This window comes from Oculina patagonica, unplaced genomic scaffold (assembly GCF_052425735.1).
Source record: "Oculina patagonica isolate OP01 unplaced genomic scaffold, crgOcupat unplaced323, whole genome shotgun sequence".
Taxonomy (NCBI): Eukaryota; Metazoa; Cnidaria; class Anthozoa; order Scleractinia; family Oculinidae; genus Oculina; species Oculina patagonica.
The window spans coordinates 1-12,875 of NW_027558172.1; the positions used below are offsets into that span (position 1 = coordinate 1).

At 40.5% G+C, this 12,875-nt stretch overlaps 1 protein-coding gene across 1 annotated transcript; it reads right to left on the reverse strand.

Annotated features, from left to right (window-relative positions):
* Positions 1–497: 497 nt before the first annotated feature.
* On the reverse strand, positions 498–11,350 carry LOC144640517 (adhesion G-protein coupled receptor D1-like; the record flags this gene model as incomplete). Its single annotated transcript, XM_078499623.1, has 11 exons — positions 498–618; positions 1,830–2,087; positions 3,168–3,304; positions 4,036–4,195; positions 5,065–5,274; positions 5,657–5,821; positions 6,986–7,246; positions 8,022–8,177; positions 8,832–9,098; positions 10,136–10,428; positions 11,062–11,350. Coding segments are annotated over 11 exons (2,317 nt in total), but the record flags the coding sequence as incomplete, so codon positions are not given.
* Positions 11,351–12,875: the final 1,525 nt, after the last annotated feature.

Here is a 12,875-nt window from a genome sequence, read left to right on the forward strand (position 1 = left end):
CGAGGAGTATACACGCAGACACAGTTGAAGTCTTTCCAAGATGGCGGTTTTGCGCTAACATTTGCGTTTGCAATGTTCACACTCAAAGGAGGGGACTGAATGGATAAAATGGGGACTGGGATTTGGGCAAATTTTTATTGGGGGAAAGGGATTTGGGACACTGGGACTGGGATTTGGTCAGGGAATCACAAAAGCTGTAGAACTGGGAATCGAATTTTGAAACTTTGGAAAAACACTAGGCTGGGAAATGGAATTTGGGCAAAATTTGGGCTGGGAGAATGGAAATTTATACATCCCCTCCCCCTTCAGGACCCACTCGAAGCAAATGCAAGCGCAAGGAATGGAGAAATGTCCATTTTCTTGCTCTTACATTTGCGCTTGACTGACGATGCAAGCTACAGATTACTTCTCCATGATTGCACTCCCTGCTTATTACTCCTGATCGCAGATTACTCCTAGCTTTCTATTCGTATCATCCATCTTTAATTTTTATTCACCTGTTTGTGTTTGTGGAGTGGTTTGTCTTCTGTCAGCATCATGTCTGTTGGTAAGTTGCGCTTGTTCGTTGGGAGACGTAGAATTCCGCATACACAACGTACTAACTATAGCTCCTTTAACCTATTGAGGCGATGAAGAAATACGTTACTAGACATGGTACAAAATTTTTATTATAAATAATCCCAGCAGCCATTATCCTGAGTGAACAAAGTTTAAATAACACCGACTTGTGACCGAGATTGAACAAAAAATTATTTCATTTGGGGGATCGTCCAGGCCATCCCAATAAAATGTTTCGTTTCCCATCGCCCGACCGACCCATTTTTTTTTTCGAAATGTTAAAAAGTCCAGATTCACTAGTCAAAGAGGCAAGTACTTTAATTAACAAGCAGTCAGACGATCTTGTTTTGTTAACAATAATTGGTATGATGTGATGTCCTTGTCTTTAATTAACATTGATGCCAAGTTTTTCAAAGGCTGTTTCGCGCCAAGGGCATTAACGATTGTTCCAACATTCTCAGCGAGATCGACTGAAACAAAATCTTTCGGTTCTGCATCTCCTAAATTCTTTAATGAACCCAGACCCCTTAAAGTGTTTTTTTTTTGCCCGACCGACCTACCCAAGAGACGGGGCGATGGGAAACGAAACATTTTATTGGGATGGCGTAACTATGTAATTTAAATCGTCACGCAATGCTTCTTTTCTGAGCTGGAAGTGTTATGTGACGAACAATATAACGACTACAAAGGATATTATGGTAGATCCGGTGAAACGACATTTTCTCTTGTCTTGATACAACCCCAATACACGTCTTTGTTTCCCATGAAGTTTAAAATTTTCAAAAATTTTGCAAAATGGGCAGTTACGATTTCGCGAGGAAGTTACCTCTACAGACACTGGTATTAAAGGGGACAGTATCATGGCGATTTTGATGCATTTTCGATAAAACGGAGCTAAAATTATGCCTCAATAGCTTCACTTATTCAAAAAATGCGAAGGGAACACCAAGGTGAAGATATTAAATGAATATTTCAAATGAAAGCAAAATGTATTAAGTTTTTAACGGTTTGTCCATGACACATTGGCAAAGTTTGAAAACGTCTGCCAGACGTTTTAAATTTTTGTTTGAAATCTCATGCCTGTATAACTCATGAGAATACATCTTTTGTTACTCTAGTGGACTGTTACAGTCATTTGTAACAAAGCTAGACCATTATTCTTAAGTTTCCAGTAACATAAATATTTCTTTTGACTTTGACTTTTCGAAGTGATTCTCGTGATGCTGCTCCTTAAATATTTTCTTTGAAAATGAAAAAAAAAAAACCCTCACCGTATCGTCAAGAATGCAGAAGTTGATGAAGATAAAAAATCCTTGTAAACTGTTCAAGATGGTGAACACATAATGAAACACAACAGTAGATGAAATGAAAGTGAGGAGACCGAACGACCACGTGACACCCAGAACTGGCAGCAGCATCGCAGAGCGTCTGAGCCACGCCTTCACGTGCTTGACACGTGTCATGTTTTCTTTGAACTTTGTAACTCTGTTAATTCGGCGCAGCAAGAAAATAAACAAAACTGTGTTGATCTGAAAAACAGATAAAGAAATTAGTTGTTTTTGGTCTAATTGCTCAAAACAGTTAGTCTTAATTGACGTACTAGTTCACAAATTCGAAAACGTTTATAATAAAGGTTTCTTCCAATGATAATTTCTTGAAATCTGTTTTCAATCTCCAGTCCAAAACCAGGTTATTGTAAGAACGTTACCTGATTGGTCAATCCGAGTGACGTAAACTCCTGCTTGGTTTTCGACTGACTGGTTATTCTTGCGGTCATATGAGAATAAGCTAAGCTGATTATTAAAGGTGTTTGCTTCCAAAGTTAGTTTGTTGCTTGACTAAACTCGGATATATTTGTTTTTGCTAGCGAGGTTTCTAATTCGATATTCTAGTTCAGACATGCGCTAAGGCATCAGTGATTGGTCAAAACACTGATGATCACTATAAACTTTGTTAGGCTTTCGTTTATTTTCGATTTCAATTTCCTTATCAATTTAAAACGCCATTTATTGGAATCCATAGACTTAGACTTTCTAGACTTTCTTTACTAATTGTGAACAAAACTGTAATATAGGCCCTGTCTACATTAATCCGTATAAATTTGAAAACGGAGAAATTTACAAACGCCGTATATATAAAATGTTTTCCGTCCTCATTAATCCAGATAAATTTGAAAACGAAACGCTTCATAGCACACAGCGTTGCAACGCATGCACAGAGCTATTCAAAATTAAACCTTTTGTTTTGACAGAGATCACATGACTATTTGACGTCAGCGTTTTCGAAAAGCTCCGTTTTCGCCGACCACACTAGTGCGTTTTCAAATTCATCCACTTTGGAGAGCGTTTTGAAAAGCTCCGTTTTCGGTGACGGAAAACGTCGTTTCAGTGTGGACGGTTGGCCTATCCGGAGACAAAAAAGATGCATTTTCAAATTTACCCGGGTCAGTGTGGACAGGGCCATACAGTGAAACACTGCACTACAAGTAGGCACAAAATACATAATCTGCACCTTGTGCTCGAAATTGCCTCACGTTTATAAAATTATTGTTATGCAAATACGAGAAGTCAAATTGAAGACCTATGTTATAATCAATGGAGCTTACTCACAAATACGATTATCGCCACCGGAGCAACAAACGCCCAGTAAATAATCCCGTGCTCCAATGTTAGCCAGCAGTTGTCGGCTGCATAAGTCTGGGTACGAGTTACTACTAAGGAAACGGCCACTATTGGTAGAGGGAAACCTGGAACGAACAACAATAATTTTAGCAAATGAAGGCCAGTGTATAAAAAACAAAGTTATTAGTTTCTAAAGATTAGCTGTTGTGTTGCATCGACGGGTAAGATAGAACACTTTTAAAGGGGTAGTATCACGAGAGGTCTTTTGTGTAAACTGTGAAAGCATTATGAGAGGGCACTCACTGACCAACAAAGTCAGATAACCTTTAAACAACAAAAGGAAGGCATTAATTCATTCCAATTCATTCCAGTGGTTTTTAAAGAGATTTTCTTCCAAGCAACACTGTCAAACTTGAAAACTTTGGGCCGACTTTTTCCGTCCGTGTCCAAACCACGTTAAAAAAATTTCATGACAATTGCAGTACGTTTTAGCAATACCAGGCCACTGTTTAAATAGTGGTTTTCCAATTGATACCAACACCTTCATTGCATTTTCAAGTTATTTAGTAGCACTAAAACATGGTGACACTATCCCTTTAATTGACAATCAACTGGAAGTTGATAACGGTAAATAAACCGCCGTAGCAAATTTTAAAAAGCTGACGTTTCGAGCGTTGGCCTTTCGTCATAGTAAAGTGCAAAGTCGTCGAAACAAATCTTCGTTTGAGGAAGGGCTAAAGCTTGTAACAGCAACTTTCCAAAATTCGCTACGCTGGTAATTTATTAACCTTTTTCTTCTTCCAAAAGATAATCAACTAAGTATTTGAAGACGCAAAGAAGAAACGTTTTCTCTTACCCCATCCTAAAGCGTAAAGGAATTTCATCTTTGGTTTGAGCTTCTCTTTCAGTTCAACTTTTATAATCAGAAAGTAGAAGATAACTCCATGACATAACATCCACGAGAAAACACACAGCAAGAAATAATGAAGTAACGCGGCGGTGACTGTACAAAATACCTGCAGAAAAAAAGGAAGCTTGTTACATGTGACGGAAGCAACAAATTAATGGCGCGGTGTTTTAATGGTTGGTGTTTTCGACTCTGAACTGTTCGAGTCCTGGAGCCCGTTTCTCGAAAGCCCCAGAAACCTTTCAGGTCCGCAGAGCCATTTTTAATTATTTGTATGCGCTTTATACACGAGCGTTTGGCGCGGATAGGGAGGGCAACTTCATCCCGCTTTATGACTCTAATAAATTAATTGATTGATTGTATCTGAAAACAGAGATATATATAGGCCTGAAAGTTTGTATGAAGGAAACCTTTGTTCATATTAAAAAAAAATATGCGAATATAACAGCTCTGTAATCATAAGGTTTGGCCGGGATTTTGCTCTGGCTTTCCGGGTGCAAAAAAGTTTCGGGATCTTCAGGACACGGATCCCTGGCAGGTTAGTGCGTTTTGGTCTCGGGCCAGACGCTGCCTCTCTCCCAGTCCTGGGCCGGGTTGTTCGAAAGGCGATTAACGCTAACCCAGGATTAAAAGATGATCGAGGTTTTAATTTCTCTTGTTAAGAAGGGTTTTCCATAGCTAATGTTTTGTGAAGTTTGAGATTGGTCCACGTCAAAACTGGGGGAGAGATAATAAAAACAGAAAGCCTCAAAGAAATGTTAAAAAATTTAACCAAATTTCACGCTAATCCTGGATTAGCTTAATCGTGCTTTGAACAACCGGGCCCAGGTGTATAAATAGATAAAGCCAAACCATAAGGGTGACCAAAAAACGCTTGATAGACTACCATCCTATCCAGGGAAATAACGCAATATTTCATGCCACTTCATGTAACATAAACCGACGACAAGCTCAAAATGAGATAACCTTCTCGATTACCTTATGCTTTTGTGCGTAATCAGCGATAATGATCAAAACAGAAGACGCGGCAATGGCAAGGCACAAGTGAAGTAGCATCGTAACCCGAACGCTCTTCACTTGTTTCCAACACAACAGGATCAATACAAAGGTCAGCAGTAGAAACAGCAGCGAGCATGCGCAACCAGCGGTGGAAATGTACTTGAGGTAGGGCTGATGACGAGCTTCTACCTAAAAAAGAATGTACGCAAAAAGGTTATTTGAGATTATACAGGAAAAACCCTGTCAGGAATTTTAAGTCTTAAAAGACACTTGCGTGTACATGGCAGATACTTTCCAACACAGAAGTTCTTATGACGCGTCACGCAATCAATCGAGGATTGCGTGACTCACACTCTCCCCGCCCCCCCCCCCCCCAAAAAAAAAAGAATGCTTTCGTAGGAGCTGCATGGCAAGTGAAACAACAAGGAAAAACTGCGATGAGGGGACATTGTGTTGCATTATGAACTTCTCAACTGACATGTTAAAAGAAAAGGAGGGCAGTTAGAAAGGAGACGTAGTGTTTTGAGACTGAAAGGATTGCAAATATTTACTTACGCAAAGATCTTCTTACCGGTTTGTTATTCATTAAAACCGCGAAGATCGTCAAGTGATCACACTCGCACGTAGTCATGCGCGCGTTTGACTCGTCCTCCACGCGCACGCAGCCACGTGTAAGCCATGTCCGTTGTGATAGTCCAATTTCCCAGAACACGCACTCTTCAGTCAAGTCATCGCTCTGTAAATAATACAAATGAACACTAATAAGTTTTTGGACGGTTAAGCAGTTGACTGACTGAATGACTGATTGACTCAATGACTGACTGACTGACGACTGACTGACCGACCGACCGACCGACTGGCTGGCTGGCTGACTGACTGGCTGGCTGGCTGGCTGGCTGGCTGGCTGGCAGACTGACTGACTGGCCGAATGAATGACTGACTGACTGACCGACTGACAGACTGACTGACTGACTGACTGACTGACTGATCGGCTGACGGACTGACTGACTGGCTGAATGAATGACTGACTGACCGACTGACTGACTGACTGACTGACGGGACTGATTGACTGAATGACTGACTGACAGGACTGATTGACTGAATGACTGACTGACTGACTGAGACTGACTGACCGACCGACTGGCTGGATGACTGACTGATCGGCTGACGGACTAACTGACTGGCTGAATGAATGACTGACTGACCGACTGACTGACTGACTGACGGGACTGATTGACTGAATGACTGACTGACTGAATGACTGATTGACTGACTGACTGACTGACTGACCGACCGACTGACTGACCGACCGACCGACCGACCGACCGACCGACCGACCGACCGACCGACCGACCGACCGACTGACTGACTGCCTGACCGACTGACTGACTCACTGACTGACTGACTGAATGACTAAATGGCTGACTGACTGACTGACCGACTGACGGGACTGACTGACTGACAGACTATACTAAAAAGAACAAATTGTGTATCGCCATACAGCTACGATTTTAATAAACTACATGACTGACTGTGACTGACTAATTAACTGACTGTGACTGAATAATTGACTGACAGGCTGGCGGACTGATTGACTGGATGATTGACTGGCTGGCGGGCTAACTGGCTTACTGGCTGGCTGTGACTGACTGACTGACTGACAATTAAAACGTTTTCAGCAGTAGTTTACTATTAGATATGTCCTATAGATTCTTGAATGGTGTTTTATTAAGGACTTTTTTTAAAAACAAAGCACGTGATCTATATTATAAAACAAATCAAAAAGCGCACGTGATAAAAGCACGAACTTCTACTTTGACTAATTATTACCATGTACTCTCAACTGACTGACTGACCACGAATGCGACTGCTATGCTACCAAACACAAAATGACGAGCACCTTGATGGTTTGATTGAAAACAAGTTTAACTGGCTTTTCCAGTGGACTTTTGGGGCGGGGAAGGATCGTGGCGGAAATAATATTTGAACCACTTGTCCTTAGACCTCTGCTCTGGTCGTTACCAGATCCCTCGCTTTGAAGTCTGAAAACCTTGTGAAGTGTTCTGTAAACAATGGTCGATACTCGACTTGAAGAAGAGTCCGAGAACACAAGATCAGGAACGAACAGGGCTGCACCATAATGAGAGAGGTCAATGTTGAGCTGAAAATTGAAAATAAATGGAGTCACGACGAGAAAATCAACCTCAATTTTCAGAGAACTTAGGCACATTTCAGTTAGGTAAAAAGGAGAAGTGTTAAGTTAGCTAGTTACTTTTCATCATATTTTGCTAGATTTTCGAACATTCGCAATTATTCCACAAGGCAAAGAATGAGGCTATCCCTACCAAACGTTAAACAAAGTTTTGGAAATGGACCTTTCTTTTTACTGGCGCAAAACTTTTTAATAAACTCCCTTTAAACATTGTGAAGAGTGAAAACATTCAAACGTTCTGCCGCCGAGCAAGACATTTCCTTTTAACATAATTTTGACATTTTATTATTATTTTAGGCTTTAAATGCGATTTTGTATTGTAATTGAAGGCTTTTAATGTAGTTCTAAATTCTAGTATTGTGATTTTATTAGGCTTTTTAAATGTAAATAGTTCATTAAAAATTCTTTGATGTAATTTATTTTTTTTAAGATACAGGGCCCCTGTAGAGACCAGCCTTAGAGCTGAATGGACCACCCTGTGTAAATAAAGTTTTACTTTACTTTACTTTACTAAACATAGGCGACAGAAATCGGGGGGGTGGGGGGTGGGGGTTGTTGGTTAACCTGCCACGGAGAAGCATCATATCCAGACTAGAGGAATTGGTACCCCAGGGATACTCGGGTACTCCCTATAGTGAACTAAACCGAGGACCTCCATGTATGACATATTTTTTAGGTACTCCGACCCAGAAAGCAATTGTTAAACATTAAACTTATGACTCACCATTTGTCTTGAGTTTAAACGATCAACTCTAAAACCGATGTTCTTCGATTGTATGACCAACGTAGATGAATTATCCGAACCATCAAGCTGACTGCTGACTTGGGAGCCAAAGTCATCCATTGTCTTTAGAAGGTCGTCAGTGATGTTTTCGCGAGTCTAGAGGATTAAAATCAAGCTTTCTTACTTCAGCAGTTAAATTAAACGCAGGGCAACAAAAAAAAAAGTTTCTCTCTTTTATGAATTCCTCCCACTAATTCGTACTGTAATCTTATCATATTTTATTAACAACAAATATTAAAAGTTAAATGTTTTTTTAATTTATTATATTAGATCGCATAATTTCCGAACTGACAGTCTTAACATTAATTAAAAACAAGACCAAAAATTTATGAAGAAAGAATGAAACAAGCAAACGAAAGAAAAAACGAAAGAGAAAATGGAGGAATGAATCAGAAGGAACGAACGAACGAACAAACGAATGAATGATTTTTCCTTAATAAGTTATCACTTGAATCGACTATTCTTAAGACCTTCAAAACTAGAGCGATTTTCATCGGAGTGCCGAAAGTATATTTGCTTTTGCTTTAATCGTGATTGTTTCAAAATACTCGCGCCCCTTCAAAACCAATCGTGAATCGCTCGCACACGTTTTCCCGCGCTTCGTGCCGGCTACACGTATTTGCTTTGAGTTTTGATTGGTTCACTGGATTGTCAGTGTCTCTTGTGATTGGTCAGAGTGATTACTTTGGTTTTGGTTGCTCGACACTCAATATTGAAAAGCGCTCTATATAGAAGTCCGTAACACACTACCTCTTGAACTAGTAGCCACGTATTAGAATTTTCATCCTCCAATAAATTACTTGCTACTTCTACAATGTTTTGTTGGTCAACAGATGTGTTAATAAAGTTATTGTTTTCCTCGGAGTTATGCGCCACAAGTTGAACAAGCACGTTCAAAGAAGTCGACAGCTCATCAGCATTTAGTTTGAGATCGTTTCCAGGCTTCGTTAAGTTGGCGAGTTCTTTAATGACCGCGCTGACGTTAGTGGAGTGGTCGCCATTTAAAAGAGCCACAACCTGGGTGCGAATTTTAATAAACAATATATTATCACAAGGCGGATAAAAATTAAATAAAATGCAACGGAAGGTCCAACGTTGTCGGCATATTAGTACATGTTTGCTAGGGGCCTAGTCAGCCCCATCAGCTTCGAGATTAAATAAATTTAATTGATTGATTGATTATTAATGAAGGCAGGGCGTGCTTCTCGGGAAGCAACGAAATAAAGGGGGTGGACGCGAAAGGCTTTCCTCCCTTCTCAAATTCTATTTGCCCACCCCTCCCCCCTCCTTCGTCCCAACATGTGCTCCTATGGCTGTTCCTGAGCTTACTGTTCATGTAGCAATTACACGGTAAGACGATTAGAATCTAAAGAAACATTTGTGCCGTGTCAGTAAATAAAACTAAAAACATAAAAAGTTAACCATCTCCTTGAAGTTAAATACGTAAGTTAACCGCCGTAGAAAAATTCGGAAAATGGAAGTTTTCGAGCGTTCGAGCTCCATCGACAACATCTTCTTACACCGTTAAATCATTGAGGGGAAACCCGAAAATGAGAGAAAAGTTTGTTGTTAATGTGTAAAGAGGCCTATAAACAAGTACGAGATATCGAATTCATCGCACTCAGAGAGATAAAGTTTTCAACAAACCAACAACTTAAAATTGTAAACATTTGAAACTGAACGCCAATGAAGTACGAAACAACGACTTTAAAAGAGGATCATGAAGGGGGGGGGGGGGGGGGGGGTTTAAAATTCGATTTCCCACCTCAGATCTTGCCCGAATCTCATTTCCCAGCCTATTGTTTTCCTGATTTTTCAAATCCCAGCTTTTGTTTGTGGTTTCCAGTCCCAGTACTAGTGACCCAAAGCCCATTTTCCCAATGAAAATTTGCTAAAACCGCAGTTTCCATTTCACCTCTTCAGGTCCCTCTTTAAAACATAAATATAAAAGAAACGACGATCAGTGCCATGGGGAAAGTCCTCCCCCCCCCCCTCCCGGGAAGATAATGGCTGCGACTAAGACCTCTTGAATAGAAATTAATTATAGTTCATACCTGTCGTTGTAGACCAGAAATTCTGTTTGAATTTGGCGAGGGAATATTTGTAGGTGTTGGTGCTGCTTCCGGTGTATATGAAATAGTCCTCGTTTGATTGCTGTTCAATGTAACACTTCGTAATGTAACGCTACTCGTTGTAACGCTGCTCGGTGTAACGCTCATCGATGTAACGCTGTTCAAAGTAATGCTACTTGATGTTGCGCTGATTGGGGTAACAGTATTGCCGTGACTCGATGTAACGCTCATCATAGAAAGTCCACTCGTTGTCGTGCTACTCGGAGGATCCTCTCCTGTTTAAAAACAAATCAGATCGCAGTGAGTAATCATACCGTACGTAACAAATCAAAATTGAAAAGTGTGCTCCCCAGAAAGCTACTAGGGAAGAAAAACTAAAAGAAAGGACTCGTGTCCAATTTTCGCGCAGTCATTTTGGGTTAGGGAGTTTGGGTTAGAGTTTGTTGCCTTTGGGGTGCGGCTCTTGCCCGGGGGGGGGGGGGAGGGCACTCCCATATATGAGGTATTTATGTATTTACCACCATGAAGGGTATAATAATTTTCAAGCAGTTTAGTCTGGAATAGGGTAGAAAAATCTCAGAGAGTTTTGGTATAGAATATGGTATCATTTTCCGTGAAACTGATCATTGTTCAGTATAGGAATAATACCTAAACGTAAATAAAATCATCGCGGATCGTTGTTGATAGATGGTTTTCCATTTGAAGCACTTATTATAATAGTGATACAGTGCTACAAAACAAGCCTGAGATAGGGTAGAGATTGTCGGTGACTGGTTTAGCAAAGGGTTGCAAATTCAGCTGAACATGGTCTGGTATAGATTAAGGGTCTCAGAGTCTCAGCGACACAGCCCGCCCAAAAATATACAGAGTGCCCCCCCCCGGGGGGGGGGTAGACAGTATTAGCTCACCTATGACCGAAAGCCGTGTAGTATTTGTGCTTAAAAAGCCGTCCGCTTGAACTGTACACGTGTAAGTGCCAGCGTCTTTTTGTCTCACATGTGCAAGCAGTAAGGTACCATTTGCTATCGTGTTCAATCGCGGATCAACATCTGGTATTGTCACATCATCTTTGACCCAAGACAAATTCACATTGCCTTGAAGCGAGCGTAAATCTCTGTCAGTACACCATAGCACAAGGGTATCACCATTGTAAACACTGAATGATCTGACGGTGTCGAGGATGATTCCCCCCAAAAACTGTGGAGATGTAAAGGATTAGATAACTAAATCACTTGGCCAGGCAAGGGGGGCAGGCAATTGCTTAAGGTGGCTCGTACCAGTTTTCAGGTTTTTGACTGTGCGACGTTTGGAAGAAAATGGCCAAAAAAATAATTAAAGATCGTAACAAAATTTTTGTATAATTAAATTACCCATTGTGTTGTTGATCCAAAATACCACTAATTACGTCATCAGTGGTTACCAGGGCAACGGTAGGCAATGATTTTTTGGACCCTTTTTCAGCTTCCAGTGCTTATATCTTGAAAACTAACTCGATGACCCCCATTTTTTTCTCGTGATAACTTTAAGCATATGAAAAAGAAACTGTATAATTATTTTAAAAAAATTCTACGAAGCGGATTTTTTGCAAATGCAAAAAAAGAGCAATTTGTAAGTAATTAAAAATTCCTTTCGTAGAATTTTTTTAGATTTTTTCTGGCGTTTCCTTTACATAAAAGGAAAATATTAGGGCAATAAAAAATAGGGGTCATCGGGTTAGTTTTCTTGCTAAAGCCTTCGCGAACTCAATAATTCCCACGCGCGTTTCCGCGCACTTTAAAATTTCGATTTTAAAAGTTTGGTATTTACTCATGCTCAGTTCTGACTACCGCTGATCTTTTTAACTGATCTTTGCGGGCACATACGCGCGCAACACGCGTGGACTTCCCCTCGCTTTGTCTGCGAAACTTTTCGGCTCAGGATTTCATGGGATTTAGCCAGTTTCAGTTAGCGCCAGTTGTGCCTCTTAGGTCTTACTGTTTAGTATTTCTTTGTCTGAATAATCATGTGTTTGAAAGCGAACTCAAATAAGCTGAAACGAAAAAAGTGGAATTGAGTCACGATCTCCGACAAGATCGATCGTAGCACATGCGAATTTGCTTTTGCAGAGATTCCAACCCTCCCGATTTGATCGGGAGTCTCCCGATTTGATGCGTTGCCTCCCGCTCTCCCGATTTATATCAGATTCTCCCGATTTATCATGAAATTCTGAAAACAAGAGAAAAATTGCTAATTTTTAGTACTTTTTGCGAACTGAGTGTAGCAAAAGTAAAGAAAAGTACCAAAAATGTTTGTGAAAAGAATAAAGACCTTATAGAATAACTCAGAAATGATGTCAAAATGCCGGAAATGGCACTTGAGAGAACCTAAATTTGCAAAATTTCCCGGTGGAACATGCTTCCAGACCCCCCTAGAGGTGCACACCTTCAGCACTAAAAATACTCCCTTTTTTCCTTCAAAAAGGGTTGGAATCTCTGCTTTTGTAACTCGAGCAGTGAGATCCGAAAACATTTTGACTGTCGAACATTAAGTTGACTTAAAATGTTCTTGTTGAAAAAACTTCAGTTGAACGCGGAATTTCTTTCTTAAAATGAAGAAAAGCAACCTCGCACTCGGCCCCCATGTTTGTTTTTCTTTTCAAATCTCGCGCGTGACTCGTGGGCATGAAGCGTGACGCGCGCGCTAGTCACCAGACTTCCCACGCAAGAAAAACCGGTACGAGCCA